Below are 18,942 nucleotides of genomic sequence, written 5' to 3'. Positions count from 1 at the left end.
TACTTTTTTAATATTTTAATATACTGTATCCAACCTAGACCAAATATCTTAATAGTTGTAGAGAAAAGTTAGATGCAGTACTTTTACTTTTCAAGAGTCTTGTTATTAATCACACACACTGTTATTGCAATACAGTACTATCAAAACTTACTACTGTGTTATTTGTTCATCCTTATCTTTTAGTAACATTTTAATATGACTTTTAAGTTAACTTCCTTTTCTATCAATGATAGAATTTATGAATGGATAAAGACATAAAATAGTGAAATATAACATAATTTTAAGGCACCAATCATCGATACATTGGGCTACTAAGCCTCTTTCGGTATTAATTACAAATTCCATTCAGCCATAGCTGAGCCTTTAGAGTTGCTGATAATAATGAATAACTTATGTTTGGTAAAATTCATCTCTGTCGGTACTAGGTGGCTAACAATCACAATTATCATAATGTGCTTCTGCACTATTCCTGAGAAAGGAAGGAGTCCAACATGGTGAAACATTTAGATTTGTTAACCGAAAAAAAGTACCAACGAAATATGGATGAATGAGAGAGTTTGCTGTACAGAAAATACTGGAACAAGGTTGTATATGTGAGGAATGTTATGACATGGATTATGGTGGTCTGTAAGTTAATTCGATTTACAGTGTCCCTCTAAGTATTGGTTGGTTTGTGATGGAATGTGTGACCGAAGTTTCCCTGGTATTATGATATGTACGTACCACATGTGGTTTGATAAATTGATTTCTTTAACAATTACCAACCTTCTAGTACACCTTCCTGCAAGATAGTTCTCCCAGATAACTCCATATTTGAACTAGCAGCAATTATTAAATAGTCTTCATCAGTAATGGCAGAACATGAGAAGGAACAATCATAGATATATTGTTTTTTCTTACTGTCAGAAAATCAAAGAACAAAGGAAGTTCTATGCAGTGTTAATAATCAGCTGAATAAGTTAGAACACTAATATATATTATCATATAAAAACGAAATTTACACAAGGTATATTATTTAATTATTGCACCGAAAGAGTTGTTACCAAGATACAGTAAACATTCATGAGTTATGTGACTCAATGCCCACATTATAAAGCCTACATTGACTAAACCAATGAGAGAACACATTAGCTACCACACAACTTTGTCAGAGTGCACTAGTTCTGAATTTATATTATTATTTTTATAAACCATCATTTAGAATGCTATCCACACCCCAAAGAGTGTACCATAGCATGTACAACTTAACCCTGGTCATTGGTAACTTGTCACACCTACACACCAAAGTGTACACAATTCAATCAATCTCTCCTGGGGCACCACAGTGCACCACAACCATGTGTCCCCGTAGGGACTTCCCAAGAGGGTGCAGCCACAAACCGGCACACGCAACTATATTTAAAAGTTACCTCGCAAGTCCCCATTTATACACCTGGGTGAAGAGAGGCAATGGAGATAAAGTGCCTTGCCCAAGGACACAATGCAATGAACTGGCCAGGACTCGAACCTGTAATCCTTAGATCACAAGTCCACTGCCTTAACCACAATGCCTTCTATAAATTAACCATAAAACACTGACATGCAAATGCCACTTCCACCAGCCCCATCTTGGAACCACATTGATAATGTCACCAACTTGGTATTTATCTCTGAATCACACACTGGTGATATAAATCATGATAATCTACTAGGTATGGCCGTTGTTGTAAACTGTAGGCACGTAAAGCTCACTACAACACCTTGAATTGTTCACATCAAATACCATGCTTGTAAGCATTTTCACTCCCCTAAGCCCAAATATCAATCACTAATGAGTTTGCCATAGTTTCACCATTGTCTTACCTTCTTTTGACAGCTTCCAGAAATGGCCTTCACCATTATCCAGGCGGACCATTGTGGACCATTCCCCCAACACAGATTGGCACTCAGCTTATATCTTTCAGGAAACCTATGGCCCCTGCCAGCTGATGCCAGACTCTTTTTAAACTAATATTATCTATTTATATTCCTCTAATGAGAGTAAACTAACATCAATAAAGAAACCACTGGTGCAGAGCACTTGGTTGATGTTAAGCCTGTTATACCTATTGTGTTGTGTTGTGGTTTCCAACCTTTGACCTTTAATGGTATTACAATAACCTTGTGGGCAGTTCATGCAATGATAAATAAGCCATTCAAAGTTGAACAGTTGATAGCTTTTTTACAAGTATGCTTTGAGGAGAGGTTTCCAACATCAACTTACACAGGAACTCAGATTGACTAACCATGCTCTAAAAAATGTTGATAAGAAAAATATTATAAAAGCATCATCAAGTTTTGTGAAGCTGAAAAGACAAGCAAGGCAGAAATATGACTACACCAAAGGGGGGGGGGGGGGGAGAGAAAGAAAAAGCACCAATTTGCCAAGTTTACATGACCTTTATCTGGGTCATTCCATGAATTAGTGTCCAAATAAGGCCTGGAATTTCTGATATCTCTGTTGCTCTCAGAGCCAACTGTTTTGACTTCACTGGTTATCTGTTACCTGGTCACAATATTATTATACACACAACCACAGGGCAAGACGATATGGTAACAACACACAAAATAAATCAAATCACCTATCTAAAGCAGCACAAACAGATTCATCATTAGAATATTGTAAAAGTATAAAAGACTTGTTTAGTAAGCCAAGAAGCAAGGCAGAAATCTGACAAAACCAACAAGGAAACACAAAAATGGCACCGACTAGACAAGTTAAAATAAGCTGCGCATTAGTCGTTCTTTGAAGTAGTTGACAATTCCCTGGTATTTTTGGGGATAGCGAAGTTACTATAAGAGTCAACAGTGTTGATCAATCTCTTTATATTTGAAAAAATACAAGTTTTGGATATATTGATGGGTATTGCAATTGTTACAAACTAACATGATTCACCCATTGGACACTGAACTAATGGTTTAGACTCACAAATAAATAATAATCTTATGATATATATCAAGGCATAACATCAACAAAAAATGATATTAAACAACATAAGTCATAAACCAAGTAATGTGTAAACTCAAAAAAAACAAAAGGTACTTCTGTGAAGTCATTTGGCTCCATGGAATTAACATATAACATACATATACACTGAAATAAACAAACTAATTACTATCAGGAACTAGGAAAATACAGAGAAATCTTGAAACATGCTTACCATAGCTTGGAAGTTGGATGAACATATTCTTGGAAATGAGATCTTCCTACTTTATGAGAAGCATATAATAACTTTGTCCCTCCACTGTTTATCTCCTGCCTCTCCTCTTCCCCTGCTGGTTTCTTTCTTTCTGCTCTCCATACCTTGTCTACTAATCCCCTTACATCTATATCTTTGTGTTCACCATGCTCATTAACCTGTGTGTATTCTGTGCATGTTTGTCCCTTCTGTTACTGTTACTTGTCATTTAGCCTCTGAAGAAGATCCTGCTAGGATCGAAACGTCAGGCCAACTTACTTTTAAACACAACTTTAAAGAAGTTATAGTTTTGACCCCATAATAAATAAACTAACCACTTTTAAAAAACTTTCTTAAACTTTTGAGGGCCTGATGTTTCAAAACAGAGCAGGACCAGTAGATCAGCATTTTGCTAACAGCTTTTATTTTCTCTTTGATTAAAAATTTTATCAATAATATGCTTTTCCTCACTGAGACATTTAATGTCCTACTATTATATCATTATATTTTAATGTCCAATTTAATAACATTCTTCAATGTCTGGGGAAAAATTGTAACATTAAAATTAGTTATAATTTGTTTTGCAAATTTGTTTTACCGTGTTAGACAGGATGTGACCTTCAATATCAGAGTGAATATATAGAATCAGGTGGCCTTTTATAGATGTTAGATGCTAACAATTGTTCACTCAAAAATGTGATATTTTCTTCTATTTCATCTGCATATCACAGAATTTTATTCTTTCTCCAAATATGACTGACTAATTTGACATCACTCATAAGTTTTAATTTGCTTCTTAGAATACAGGTCTACCCTTAACTTTATCCTGCCCAATGCAAGCTCTGTCCAGTAGGCATACATTTGATTTCCCAAGTCCGTATGTGATACCGAACTGACTAGACGATTCACTTTCTAAATATTATTTGGAGACAACTCCACTGACTCGCTTCTGAAAATGTCTTAGAACAAACATCCCGGTCATAAAGTTATATTGTGGGACAAGTACTGCTAAGTTTCCATTTTCAGAAGTGTGTTTATATGAAACAGTTTGTCAAGTTCTATGTGAATCTTCACAGCAGTGGAATATTATCTACATCACAAATCCTTCCTGGCACATGTTGTAAAATGATTCAATTGAAAAATATGAAAGAAAAACAATTTAAATTGATAGTCACTTAACACTACATGTATAGTCATTGATGTATTTAACTGCTTCATTCAAATTTAACCTGCATGCATTCACCGCTAAAAAGAATTTACCCCACTTCCCAAAATTACATGAAGTAAAAGACCTTCAAATGTTTCCTCGGCTTTAATACCTCAGGATATAACCAGGCACAAGCAGGTTGCAGGTGGTTTGTGTTCTTGTAAGACCTCTTATGTTTAAGGATCGGGTACCTCATGCTATATGAGACGCTGGAGAATAGGTTACATCACAGATCTCTGTCACAGAACTTCCGCCCAAGCAACTGCAACATTTTCTGTTTAATCAAAAACAAGAAATATTTAGAATTATTACCTTGGCAAAGAGAATCATGCTGTTTAGTATCTGATAACAAACTACTTCTTTAAAGTCATCATTAGTGTATCCAAACTCAAATATGCTAAGGGGTAGGTTTAGGAAGGGCTTTGAAAGGTTGGCAAGGAATACATATGTAAAGATGTTTGATATATATATATCTCAAAAGCTGTACGAGTCCTGGAGACTAACGTTTCCGAGACCAAATTTAAATAGCTCTCTGAATTAAATATGAAATGGAGGGCATGTCTATAGTGTCACTTAAAAATTATTGGTTCTGTTATCAATTTTCATAAATCTCAACAAGAAAGCATTCAAATCTATCTTTCAATATATGTTTCTTTTATACTGCTAACAGGCAAGAATCCAGCAGTAGCGCACCTAGGATTACAACTCCTGTACTCTAACAACTGAGCTATCCAGCCATCAGTTGGTCCAGATCCATATGAAACCATTGTTTGTTGTCTGGGGATGAGTGGAGGGGGCATGCGAGTCCACAGTACCACGCATTCTTTGAAAACATCACATTTAACTCATACAACCTGGAAAGTGGCAGGGAAAAGGATTATGAGAAAAGCCCAGATAGGGGCAGGGAAGGGATTATGACAGAAGCCCAGAAAGTGGCAGGGATAACAGTAAACAATAGGCAGCACATGTATGGCCAATAGATCCGTACTGGGTACATAACAGCTAGCAATATGCGCCACATAATGCCTAATAGATAGATCTGTAATTGGTACCTAACAGAAATTAATAAGCACCACATAATGCCTAATAGATCAGTAATGGGTCCCTAACAGCAAGCAACATGCAAGACATAGTGCCTTTAACAGATCAGTACTGGGTACATAACAGCAAACATTATACAACACATACATGCCCAATAGATCAGTACTGGGTACATAACAGCAACCAAGATGCACCACATAATGCCTAATAGATCTGTAATTGGTACCTAACAGAAATTAATAAGCACCACATAATGCCTAATAGATCAGTAATGGGTCCCTAACAGCAAGCAACATGCAAGACATCATGCCTTTAACAGATCAGTACTGGGTACATAACAGCAAACATTATACAACACATACATGCCCAATAGATCAGTACTGGGTACATAACAGCAAACAATATGCACCACATAATGCCTAATAGATCTGTAATTGGTACCTAACAGAAATTAATAAGCACCACATAATGCCTAATAGATCAGTAATGGGTCCCTAACAGCAAGCAACATGCAAGACATCATGCCTTTAACAGATCAGTACTGGGTACATACTGTACATTTTTTAAACACTCTTTATGTAGGCTATGTATCATTGACACTAAATCATATCCTCAAGCTTTAAACATACAAATAAATTTACCTTTTTGATAACTCTTGTGAGATATCCTCAAGTGAGCGGCCTTTTGTCTCAGGAATGTAGCAGAACACAAAGAGCACAGAGAAGACACAGATTACACCAAAGCCAAGGAATGTAGCCGAAGATCCCAGAGAATCTGTTAAATATCAACAAACATGAATGAAAAAATAGAATTACTCTGCAAAATATAGCATGTTGGGGATTTGAAGGTGGGGGGTGGAGTGGGGTGGCTTCATCCTAGGCCCATATTCATGGATCTGGCACCTGGTATTAAACTACTGACCTTCAAATGGTAACTCTATAATAATCGTTTCTTTATTCAAACAGTTATTAACTTTAAATGTATGTTACTATATAACAGACTACATAAAGATTTGGATTCAGTGATGAAGTAAGCGCAGTTTACTTACCGAGAAGATCGAGGAATGTTAGGTTAATTATTATATTGATCATCCAGTTGAGGGAGTTGGCTAGTGATGAAGCACGCCCTCTCACATCAGCAGGGAAAAACTCACTGAGAAGTAACCAAACCACTGCCCAAAAAAAACAAAAAAACTGAAAGATTTTTTTTATGCATTATAAGCCACGATATAGCTACTGCAAGACTATAAGAAAATATAATACTGGTATTGTAAATTTATAAATCTATATAAGTTCCAACAATTTTATGATCATAATGAATGGTGTGAGGTATACCCCAAAAAATCTTTTTGAGGTATCAAAATGTAGAAAAGTGACTGCAAAATGAAACTCATCTAACGTGAAATAGAGATATTGAACAGACCTGGCCCATAGCCTAACGAGAATGCGAATACGTAGAGCATTAAAGATACGACTGCTACACCCTTGGCTATGAGAGGCATCGACGTAGTATTGTGAGTGAAAGAGTCTGTGATGTTCCCCTTTCTCTTCTGTCTCGCTATCACCATATAAAGGTCTTCATCTGTTATAGCACCAGCTACTCCCCCCGTCTGTAACCGTATTCTCTTCTCTCTGCTCACTATGACCTGAGGAAGATCGCCATAGTTACCAATAACCTGACTTCTTCTCCTCTCCATCTTTGATCTCTGTCTCTCAGTTAGATAATCTCTAGTCTGGTATAATTCCTTTTCCAGGAAATCTGAGGAGTACTTATCTAATAGGCCACCACTTCTAATATGCCTTGTGTCTAAATTGTCTGTGATATTATTGGTGGAGATCAAGGCAATGTGGGCGTGGCTAACATCTGTCTTGCAGTATGATTGGCCGTCTGGGGAAGGAAGAACCTGCATGAAAAGAAAAATGAAAAAATTGAATGAAACCTGGAAAGTGTAACTATTACCTCTATTTTAAGCTTTGTAAACACATTTCAGTCATTTCTTCAATACAGTAGCCTACACATCTTTCTGTCTTTTCCTTCAACATGTACAATTTCTTGAATTCTCTCTAAAATAAACATTTTTAGGACAAACAGGTTTATTACCATCTATTCAGGTCATCTCTATTTGCCTCCAAGTATCATAATAATAGTCTGGTAAAATCATTTTTGAGGAATGACTCATCGACTATTGCCGTTTTATGATGACGACGACCCTTCTTATCATGCCCATCCACGTAGTGAGAATAACTAGAATCACAGTGGGAGGTATAGGGTGATGTTAATGATGGCATGCCTGAAATACAACCGCCTCTAATACCAGGGATGAGACTGAGCCGGGGAAAAAAATCTGAAATTAATCGATCGCCGTCCTGGGGGAGGGGTTTAAGGGGAGGGGGTGTCCCCCCCCTTTAGAAATTTTTTGTCAGGTAAGGAGGGCTTAGATGCAAAATGGTGGACTCTAGATGGAATCTATCACATCACGTAACTCGCCAAAAAATTGTGGAATTTCTGCTTGTATAATTTATCCATTAGCTTTTTTGAACCATAAAAAGGCTTTTTGCTTGCTTTGTGCTACTTGATTCCACCACTGGTCAAATTCGGTGTTCCTTCCCTTCACAGTCCAGCATGTTCGGCAAAAAAAAAAAAAAAAAAAAAAAAAAAAAAAAAAATTAAATCAAATCAAATCAAATCAAATCAAATATAAAAAATAATAAAAAATAATAAAAAACGCGAATTACGAGAAAAAAACGCGAAAATGAAAAAAAAAAAAAATCGGAATTCCGCGTTTCCGTGGAAGAGTCTCATGCCTGTAATACAGAGATAAATAAAACTGTGAGTGTTCTGACACAAATTTCAAGTAACCTAGCAACACTCTTAAACAGAGGAAGGAGTGATATGGTGGTATTTCATGAGGACCAACCTGAACAACGACTCCTAACACAGTGATAACTACAGCCATGAGTATCCCTCCGAACAGTAACAACCGCCTGCGGCCGACAACATCAACCAGAAACAGCGCAATCACCGAAGCAAGAAGCTGAGGATAAAGTAGATTACGGAAAGCGTTGAGAAGTAACATAATTTTGTGAGAAAATTAAAGTGACTCCTTTAATTAAAGAAGAAATTATGAACTGGTAGAGTAAAATGATTACATATTTCATGCATGAGATATACATTAAACCATCAAGTAATATAGCTTGAAGTAACTTGAAGCTGTACATTAAACCATCAGTGATACAGCTTAAAGTAACTTGAAGCTGTACATTAAACCATCAGTGATACAGCTTAAAGTAACTTGAAGCTGTACATTAAACCATCAGTGATACAGCTTAAAGTTACTTGAAGCTGGACATTAAACCATCAGTGATAGAGCTTAAAGTTACTTGAAGCTGGACATTAAACCATCAGTGATAGAGCTTAAAGTAACTTGAAGCTGTACATTTTCAGAAATTAAAAAGGGTATGCTCCTTTAATGCTAGTTAATAAATAAACCTGTAAGGAATCACAATAGTTAGCTGTTTTCAAGTTTTATCCTCTTCTAACTTTTACACACTAATCCTAACCCTAATTTTGTTCTTATTTTAGACATGTAGGGTACAGATATCAACTTTTAGTAAATGAAATCATTTAAAAAAACAAAGCTAAAACTATTGCCATTAGACAAAACTGAAATACCTTTGTTATGCCCAGACCGACAGTTGCCAATGTTGCTGAGAACTTGCTGGGGAAACCGAGCATTTGGAATATTGTTGGTGCATAGTAGATCACTGTTGTTTGTCCCGTAAGCTAAGGATTGGGAAATTAACAGTACATTTATGAAGGTCCCATCAACAAAGGATTGGGAAATACACAGTACATTTATGAAAGTCCCGTCATCTAAGGATTGGGAAACACACAGTACATTTATGGAAACTTGGCTTTAATTTCCCATGAAGCATAGAATATTGTCATTCCTTTTTTGTGATGCTGGCAAGCAACTAAAATACTAAGACATGAAAGCAAGGTGGATTTGGAAAAAAAATGGTTGAAATGATTTTCCTTTGGGTGACTTGGGACTTCCTTTATGTTGTCCCAAAGTTACCTAAATATAAAAGATCAACAAATGTTAACTTGCCTTGACTGTTACTGACCGTAAAGGATGATTTGAGGAAGATTTTTAATCTTGACATTTCATAGTCATAAATTCATGTGCTTAGCAGCTAGCTAATGTATCTATAGTTATCCTGGGTTTCAAGATAATCGTATTCAAATTTGAAAAATATGGTTACTTTTGGGTTAATTTTTGCCCCAGTTGCAGGCCTAACTGTGAACGGTTAATCAATCATTCTTTTATAAATTCTAATAACTCAACCAAAGCATTTGTTTAACTTCCTGAAAACAACAGAGCACCCTTGAATCACATCAAACAACTTTAATCTTGACAAGAGTGAAATGCGCTGTTAACATTTCATTTGTAACTGTGACAGCTTTATGTTTACCAATTAAAGGGTGAAGACTCGCGCAGAAAGAAACGTCTAATGCTGGTAATCTGACCTAGTTTCGAATGAGGTGTAACAGAATGGTTAGACACCACCATCGATCCCAGAAAATGCACACACAGCTGGCTAATGTCGGTAATTAGACACTAGTGTACAGTCAATACATTGTACGTTCAATACCCACAGCACAGTGTACATAGCAGCGACAGAAATCTCAGCAGGGAGTTGTTATGGAACTCCCTGATCTCAGGTCCAGATAAAAGATAACAAGGTATCACATATCATTACTGTCTGCATTATGTAGCGACAAAAAGAAAACTTCACTTGCAAGCAACGGAAAGTTAACTTTTCTAGGTCGCAGCACGCAGTTTGGGGCGAGTCTTCAATGCCTTTAAGTTTTGTGTTGTCTCCGAGGAACTGACTGACTGGTATGTGTGTTGGACTAAGTAGTCCAGCCAATTTAATCGATGAGCCTCAGATGTTGAGAGGGTCACGTCTCAAAAACATTCTAGTGGTGAATAGCAATTCAACCTGGATAACAGTGTTTCATTAATGTTCTACACTACATCAAACTTATATGCATGCAGGTCAACGTTTAACAATGATTTATAAATGTTACAACGTATGATTTTCCTGTATTCATCACCTGCAACTAAAGATGAATGACTAATGTTAAAACATATGCCCTTGCCATGATTGGAAACAATGTTGATAAAGTTGTACAAAAGTTAAGAACTCGCCAAAATTGTGTCAATATATCATTATCTTGAGACCTAATGTCATCAAATATAATTGGAATTTTCTCAACTGGAACGAGAACTTGTAAACGTCACAGATACTTACATTTTCAAAAATGACCAAGCCAATAGCGATTAACATACGGCCCCTCAGATTCCTTGCTGATCCACAGAGGTAGAAAAATGAGAGAGTTTGTTTCTGTGGATATAAGATGAAGGATGGATTAAGAGTGTGGAGGCCAGAGATCAATATATCAAACTGCATGTCATTCATGACATTTAATTTTATTCCTTATCTTTGTCTCTCTTGCTGTGGAGGATGCAGTTGGTGGAGATGGGGTAAGCAAATCTTTAACACCTTTTTTCTTCAATTTGGCTGTTTTAGTACTTCAAGTGTGCGAAAATCATGAAAACAAGGTTATGTTTCAAGTACCACATCTCATAAAGACCGATTACGGTATCACCATAATGTGACCGATTCAATGCAGACTGCAGCACTGAAAAATTATCCAACCATATACAGACATAAACTACATGGTAATCTTACATTTTCAATCTGAATTCCTTCCTTGAGGTCCGTCCACTCTTCCTGTACCTCCAATCTGCATCTGAGGTGCTGTAAGGTAACGAAGGCCTCCGCATCCTTCCCTTTCATTAACAGATAACGGGGGCTGGCTGGCAGAGTGTACATCCCACAAGCTTGAACAATGGCTGGTACTGCTGACAATAGGAACATGTATCTCCTGAGGGGGGTGTAAAAACATTGAATTATGTGAGCACAGTTTCAGTTTATTTATTTCCAGTATAAACATAAATATTTATTAAAAGGACATCAAAAATTCAAAAAGTACATTACGAAAATTGAAGATGAATTAGTAAAAAGTTCATTTAAACATAAACTTAAAATATAAATATTAGTATAGAAAATTAAATATTTAAACACATTTACTGAATATTAAAATTACCATAAAGGTTTAACTTTGCCATTTTGAATATATATAGCAGCTTGGTATACATATGAATTTTTGTAAGCACATATTCTGTATTTGGGAGTTAGACTTATTTCTTAGATTATAGTTAGTCATTTTTAACAGTTTACTGTTAAATAACAAAGAATGTTTTAACGTGCTCGAAGAGTTGCCACTGATTTACAACTAACAGATCAATCTATTTTTTTGGCCTTACCATCCACCATCCACTCCTATGAAGATGAAATTAATCAGATATGCCAGCAAAATTCCCAAGCAAATTCCTGTCTCATTTAACAACACCAGTTGACCTCTCTTCCCCTGATGAAGGAAATATAAGGATGAACATATACTACTCAGAAATTCATATTTAAATTAATTATATATATGAAAATATTGAGTAGGTTTCTATCTAAATGGATTTTTGGAAATAATGTCAGGTACATAAATGTGAAATGAACACAGACTAATATAGACCCACCTCCCCTCCACCTTTTCCCCCCACCTTGTTCCCCTCATCTGTCCCGTCTTCTTAGGTGGGTAATTAGAGGCTCAAGATACCAACTATATTTTGGAGCTTCAAACGAACAGTGAACAGGAAACAATTGTTGAGTTACATAAAGATGAGTATTAAGCATTTACTGATGTCTGTGTTCAATTCATCATTTTGGAGTTGTTGATAAGTACAATTGTCGCAGATTTTATCAAAAGTGATAAAAGAGTAACACTAACAACCTGTTGATAGAATCAAAGCTCCTGTCCCAATCTCATCCACTACTCCCCAATGCCAAAGAGGGGCATATTTGCTATTATTAAAAAAAAATGAAATAAAATCCAATCCATGTTTTCACAATCACGTAGCTGTTTGAAATAAATGTTTCACATAAATGCAAAGGTTTCTTAATAACACATTTATCAGGTAAAAGTTGTCAAGAGATAAGTTCAAGTTTGAATACTTACCGGAGGCGATATTTCGGACACATAGATACACTCTCCAATGCCTGATATTGCGACTGCCACACCAACCACTATACGCCCAATGAGCTTTGAAAGAAAACAGATAAATAAAGCAGTTTTTGAAATCCAAAGTCAATGTTACAGGGACAACTTTTCACTGTTAAGAACTTATAGAAATCCAAGCTACAGTAGTTGCAAAAATGTGGCGAAACTGAATGAATTTATTTATCAAAGTTTGTCTCTTACCAGTGTATGATACCCTTGAGCTATGGTCATCATTAAGGCACCGATGATGAATAAAGCAGCATTCCAAATCAAAGTCTTCCTTCTACCGAACCAATCCAGAAGAAAGCCTTTAAAAACAAAAGTTGAAATAAAATATGTCTCTGTTATGACAATTGGGATATTTGGACTAAAATGTCGATGTTAAATTGTACTGTTTGTTCATATTAAATATTCTCAAGATCTGAAATAACTAAATTGTGACATTAGTCAAATAAACTATAATCAAACCAATATTGGATTTTTGCCCTCTAACAAATACTTTGATTCCGAGAGAAAATTAATGTTGCAAAGACGACCACTGGCTACTATATGTATGTATGTTGAGTTGTTGCAACATAAATTGACCTCTGACCTCCAATAAGAGAGCCAAAGAGTGCTCCGACCAACATAGTACTGACGAGGACTTCTTGTTGTTGACACGAAAGATTCATATCGTGACGGAGTTGGAGTAGAGCACCAGACACGATACCTGAGGAATGAAAGCAAAAAATTAAATTAAATTAAATTAAATTAAATTAAATTAAATTAAATTAAATTAAATTAAATTAAATTAAATTAAATTAAATTAAATTAAATTAAATTAAATTAAATTAAATTAAATTAAATTAAATTAAATTAAATTAAATTAAATTAAATTAAATTAAATTAAATCATGATTCTTGGGATGTTCAACTCATCTTCATGGATTTTGGTTGGAGATGGAGACAACATAATGTAAATACCTACCTGGTTGAATTTCATAACCAATTCCATTCCTTGATACCGAGTACTTGGTGATAATTTACCAATTTAGTGAAGTCTTAAGGTTCTCTTTTTGTTCCCTACCCCTCCCCCACCCCAAGAGCAAAGGAAATTAATAACCTATTAAGCATCAACAGTAGTGAGAAATAAAGGCTTTGATTCCTGATCCTTATACGCAAAGTAGGCTAGGAACATCAACCGTGGAAGTATGGAAAGTCTAAGTAGGCTAGGACCATCAACCATGGAAGTATGGAAAGTCTAAGTAGGCTAGGAACATCAACCATCGAATGTATGTAAAGTCTAAGTAGGCTAGGAACATCAACCGTGGAAGTAAGGAAAGTCTAAGTAGGCTAGGAACATCAACCATTGAAAGTATGGAAAGTCTAAGTAGGCTAGGCAAGGAACATCAACCATGGAAGTACGGAAAGTCTAAGTAGGCTAGGAACATCAACCATCGAATGTATAGAAAGTCTAAGTAGGCTAGGAACATCAACCGTGGAAGTATGGAAAGTCTAAGTAGGCTAGGCAAGGAACATCAACCATGGAAGTACGGAAAGTCTAAGTAGGCTAGGAACATCAACCATTGAAAGTATGGAAAGTCTAAGTAGGCTAGGCAAGGAACATCAACCATGGAAGTACGGAAAGTCTAAGTAGGCTAGGAACATCAACCATCGAATGTATGTAAAGTCTAAGTAGGCTCGGAACATCAACCGTGGAAGTATGGGAAGTCTAAGTAGGCTAGGAACATCAACCATGGAAGTATGGAAAATCTAGGCAAAATGTTTTGAAGATTGAGAGGCTTTTGCAAAATTTTAAAACAGAGATCTGTTCGAACATTACTTCAAGAAAACTAACAACATTACTTCTCTTGAATGATATTTGATATGTAGATTCAGAGGGCCTGACATTTTTATTTAAGCAGGATTTTCTTCAGCAGTTATTAACTGACACAAAAGCAAACTAAGAACACATTAAGAGATACAGATGAACAGAAAGTTAAATTGTAAAAATTAGCAATGAATAGGGCAAAAATAGACACATACAAAGGGGAGGCAAAGATGAAAGGAAAGAGAGATGAGATGATTTATGGAACAGTTTATCGGAGGAAGCTAAGTGTGCCAAAAATATAGATGAATTTAAAAAACTAGTGAAAACCTTTCTATTTAGATCTGTATTCCATTAACTGTGCTTTCTATACTTTGTATTGTCACATTTTTACAACATATTTTCCATTTTGCGTTTATAGCGCTTTTAAAATTTAAAATTTTTCACATTTATATATATTTTAAATTTTAAGAATTTGTTTGTATCATTTTCGCTTTTACATTTGCAGTTTTTATACAATTTATTGTCAGATGTTATATAACAAATTTTCTACCCTTTTTATACCTTACATTATCGATTTATATATTTGTATATCATGTTTGTTTGTATTTTACTGTAAAGCGCCTTAGAGCATTTTCTGATTGGATAAGGCGCTATAGAAATTTTGTATAACAATAATAATAAATAATAATAATTATGGACTGTGGAGATTAACTCTGGGGGTGTACAGTAGCAATGGGAGGTAATTAGTAATGGTGGTGAGAAGGAACGGGGAAGGGGATTGGGAAGGAAGATGATATTTGTTGGTGAAACGTAACAGTGCACTTAACACCACCAGAGGCCTTCAGTTTTGTGAAGATATAAAGATTCATTTTATACCCATGTCATAACCAAAGGTGATTCCACCAATAGCAGCCATTGATGATGCCAAATAGAGATACTGATTCCCGCCTCTTCGGTCTTCCTTCTCTCGTTCATCATCATCGTCACCATTTGTATGTAACTCAAATGGATTTAAAGGTATGTTCCTCTCCACCAATGGGGTAGTTCCTTGGTTAAGTGCTTCATCTTCTGAACAACTTTCATCACTGAGTAGTTTAACTGCAAGATAATTTATATAAAACTAGGATTAAGGCTATATACATTGAGCCGGTTGTAATTCAAGGCAGATGTTTGGGTACAATGTATTTCTGCAAATGGTACTACTATAAGATTGCAATTCATCAACCATAGACATCAATCCAGGAGTTTCCCAATAAATGAAGAATTCAAAACAAGCTAGTCATAAATTAATTTCTATCAGATCCTCAACATATCTCTGCCCAGCTGATACTTTTTCAAAGGCCTTTGTACAAATCGCATCTCAAAATATATGATTACAAAGATTACAAATTTTTTGGGTTTTCTTAATCATAATTTCAAATGAAATCTAATCAGCCAAGTTCATGATCTGAACTTATAGAAAGATAGATCAAAGTCTAATAGAGTAAAACTGCATCATAAAGAGCTGTTCAACATTAATTTCCAGATCAAAAATGAGTCCTAAAGAATTAAGAAATCTTCAACTGTAATATGCTTGGAAAAGATATCTTCATGAAATTCGTGCAGTACAGTATGTTTTAAGTGGGACTTGACAAAACATCTGAGAGTGGGTCTACATATTTTTATAATGATGCAATGTTTGAAGGTTGTGAGAGTCCAAAAAGCAATTTCCAGTTAATACCAAACTTACTCTTTGTACGTAATGGGTCTCTCTCTAGGGATATCCCTGGGTTGACAGTACAGCAAAGAAAACCATGTCACACACTGCTTGCATACTGTTCTGTATGTTGCTTCCATTTGAAGACTTTCTACAAAACTAATTTAGGACCCACTCACCACATAAACACAATTTTGGCTTTTTTGATATGGGTTTGATTGTTCTCCTCTGCAGTTGATAAATCTTACTTATGATCCCTAAGTTTAGAATCAAACTTACTGGTATCCATTGCAACATCCATGGTGATTACTGTAGGGCTGTAGGGATGTTTAAGTCAGTTGTTAGCAAGGTTCACTTATACAGCACAAAAGCATCTTGCTAATATGTCCGCTGTACATTTGTGATTTCCTTAATGCAAATACTGTACAGCAAATCAGAAGACTTTTGCAGACCTGTAGATGCAGATGAAAGCACAACAAATTATTTACTGGTTTATTGGCCCAGCCTATCTTACTGTAGGCATAGGCTGGATCTAAACCAAATACAGCCTAGGCCAAGGCCCAACAGGCCGGAGACAAAACCTCTGATCGTGTGATATATTTTTGGCATTAACCTAGGCTTAACTCTGGTTTACTTTTCAATGTTAGTTTTATGCCTAATTTTATGTGTTACTTATTTCAGTTTGCCTTTCTAAATTTTTCCATTACTATTCAATTGTAAGGGATGGGATTGGTTCAATAAATAAAATAAATACTCAAATCGTTCGTTTGCATTAATTACGAAAACCCTACCACCTTACATGCCAAATAAAATTCCTACCAGCCTTGTCTACCTAGTACCTGTATGTTCAGTTTACATTTAGGCTGTGGATGCAATGCCTTCCATTCAACCTCATGGGCTCAACATTCAGGAAGGACATGACTAACTTTTCTTCTGTCCCCCTCCTTCTCCCCTTGTCCCCCCCCCCCCCCATCACTCCTCTTCATAGCTCTCATCCACCCTTTTTTCTCCACACATTTCTGTCTTTGTCCTTCTCCAGTTTATTCCCTATACCTCCTTCCCTTAATCCTCTCTTTGTCCCTCCACTGTTTATCTACTACTGTACCTCTCCTCTTCCCCTACTGGTTTCTTTCTTTCTTTCTTCTCCATCCCTTGTCTACTAATCCCCTTACATCTATCTCTTTGTGTTCACCATGCTCATTAACCTGTGTGTATTCCGTGCGTGTTTTTGACCCTTCTGTTACTGTTACTTGTCTTTCAGCCTTTGAAGAAGATCCTGCTAGGATCGATACGTCAGGCCAACTTACTTTTACACATACATTTTAAATTATAAAAATACAATTGGTACCTGTTGCGCGATACTCGTTTAGCTATAGACACCGCTTTTCTGTCTATTCTCGTTTTCACCGTCTTATTTCTAAATCCAGCATTGAAGGGTTATCGAATTTTTACGTTCGATATGAATGTCACTAAAAGAATTGGCCAAATTACATAACTATGTACTTAAAAAGGCATCTTTGCAACAAAGTTAGTACTCAAAAATTCGGCTAGCTAATCCACCAACCTGAAGCTATCCCAGAATTCATCACCGGACTCATCCCAGAATTCATCACAAGATTCAAACTCATCACAGGATTCATCACTAGATTCATCACAGTAAGCAAGAAATTGTCAATTACAAAAACTGTGATTGATTATGGAATACCTTACACGATTCAATATATCATTTTAATGATATACGTCTATAAAAAAAACATCAATTTTCGAATGTGAGTCATTTTCAGAATGATGACAGAGAAAAATCCATTTACCAACGATCTATAGAATGCCTTCCCGTTGGCCTCTGAAAAAAAAAAAAACAACAACAAATAAGTTTCACTTACTGCAGCCCGTAAAGCACAACATATTTTGAAGAAAACACGATAAATTTGATAACATCGCTCAGTTTTTAAAGCAAAGCACACTCGAAGTGCACGATTCCGTCAGACTCAAGTTAGGATATTTAAGCTTTTTAAAGCGTGAGCGGGTGGCGAATATTTTTTTCCCAAACTGAACTGACACTGAAATTATTTCCTCGATTCTGATTGGCTCTCAGCGAGCACGTGATATACTTTAGTATTCAACATGGATCCCTTCAAACTCTGTCGATACAGTATGATCAACACGAACAAATTCAAGATATTCACATTAGCAACTTTCCAGAACTTTGGTAGGTATATGAACGAAAGTATATATTGTTCTTAACACAATGAAGCAACTATTCCCAACTACTGCGCCCAGTATAGGCAGTCCTCGATCGTTTGTTTACTCGCTTGACTCCGCTCTACACAACACATGTCATGTAGCCTATTGTACTGTGTATAGTATACAACACAATAAAACACAGTGCCTTTGTAATTGTATACATGTAGCCGATCATGCCGATGTAGGAGGTGTTTGTGTACATTCGGAGTTGCGATACTTTTAGTTTTATAATCATAAATTCAAAATGTATTCAGTCAATGTATCATGATAGGCATAGTCGAATATGCAGTGGCCATGAAGACGGCGAGCGAGTATGTGCCAGCCAGTGATTGTAAACAAAAAAGGCATTTGACGATATGTCTGTGCCTTTTGACTTGTTAACTATAGTTGTATATAGCCCATAGAAATTATGATATAGCCTTATAACCTATACGTACGGAAACCTATTAGCTCACTGAGAGCCAATCAGAATCGAGGAAATAATTTCAGTGTCAGTTCAGTTTGGGAAAAAAATATTCGCGAGCGGGTGGGGCGGGGGTGGGGTGGGGGGGGGGGGTGGTAACGCC

At 36.1% G+C, this 18,942-nt stretch overlaps 2 protein-coding genes across 2 annotated transcripts in view; one reads left to right on the top strand and one right to left on the bottom strand.

Moving 5' to 3' along the window:
- Positions 1–162: 162 nt before the first annotated feature.
- Positions 163–17,713, bottom strand: LOC139973506 (solute carrier family 2, facilitated glucose transporter member 12-like). The gene is made up of 15 exons (XM_071980237.1): positions 17,481–17,713; positions 16,412–16,584; positions 15,313–15,534; positions 13,220–13,336; positions 12,829–12,935; positions 12,586–12,669; positions 11,843–11,946; positions 11,205–11,400; positions 10,764–10,856; positions 9,118–9,228; positions 8,363–8,479; positions 6,868–7,348; positions 6,494–6,616; positions 6,087–6,219; positions 163–4,678 (listed from the first exon to the last, which is right to left on the bottom strand). Exons 2-15 carry the CDS (start codon positions 16,431–16,433, stop codon positions 4,597–4,599), a joined length of 1,992 nt encoding a protein of 663 aa, XP_071836338.1. The 5' UTR covers positions 16,434–16,584; positions 17,481–17,713; the 3' UTR covers positions 163–4,596.
- LOC139973507 (uncharacterized) overlaps positions 8,892–18,942 on the top strand; it is an 88,560-nt gene continuing 78,509 nt past the window's right edge. The window contains exon 1 of the mRNA XM_071980238.1: positions 8,892–8,901. The gene's annotated coding sequence lies outside the window, so the exon portion shown is untranslated. The remainder of the gene's footprint in view (positions 8,902–18,942) is intronic.

This window comes from Apostichopus japonicus, chromosome 9, assembly GCF_037975245.1.
Source record: "Apostichopus japonicus isolate 1M-3 chromosome 9, ASM3797524v1, whole genome shotgun sequence".
Taxonomy (NCBI): domain Eukaryota; kingdom Metazoa; phylum Echinodermata; class Holothuroidea; order Aspidochirotida; family Stichopodidae; genus Apostichopus; species Apostichopus japonicus.
Note: the sequence above shows the minus strand (reverse complement) of the source record. Positions and strands in the feature narration are given on the sequence as shown.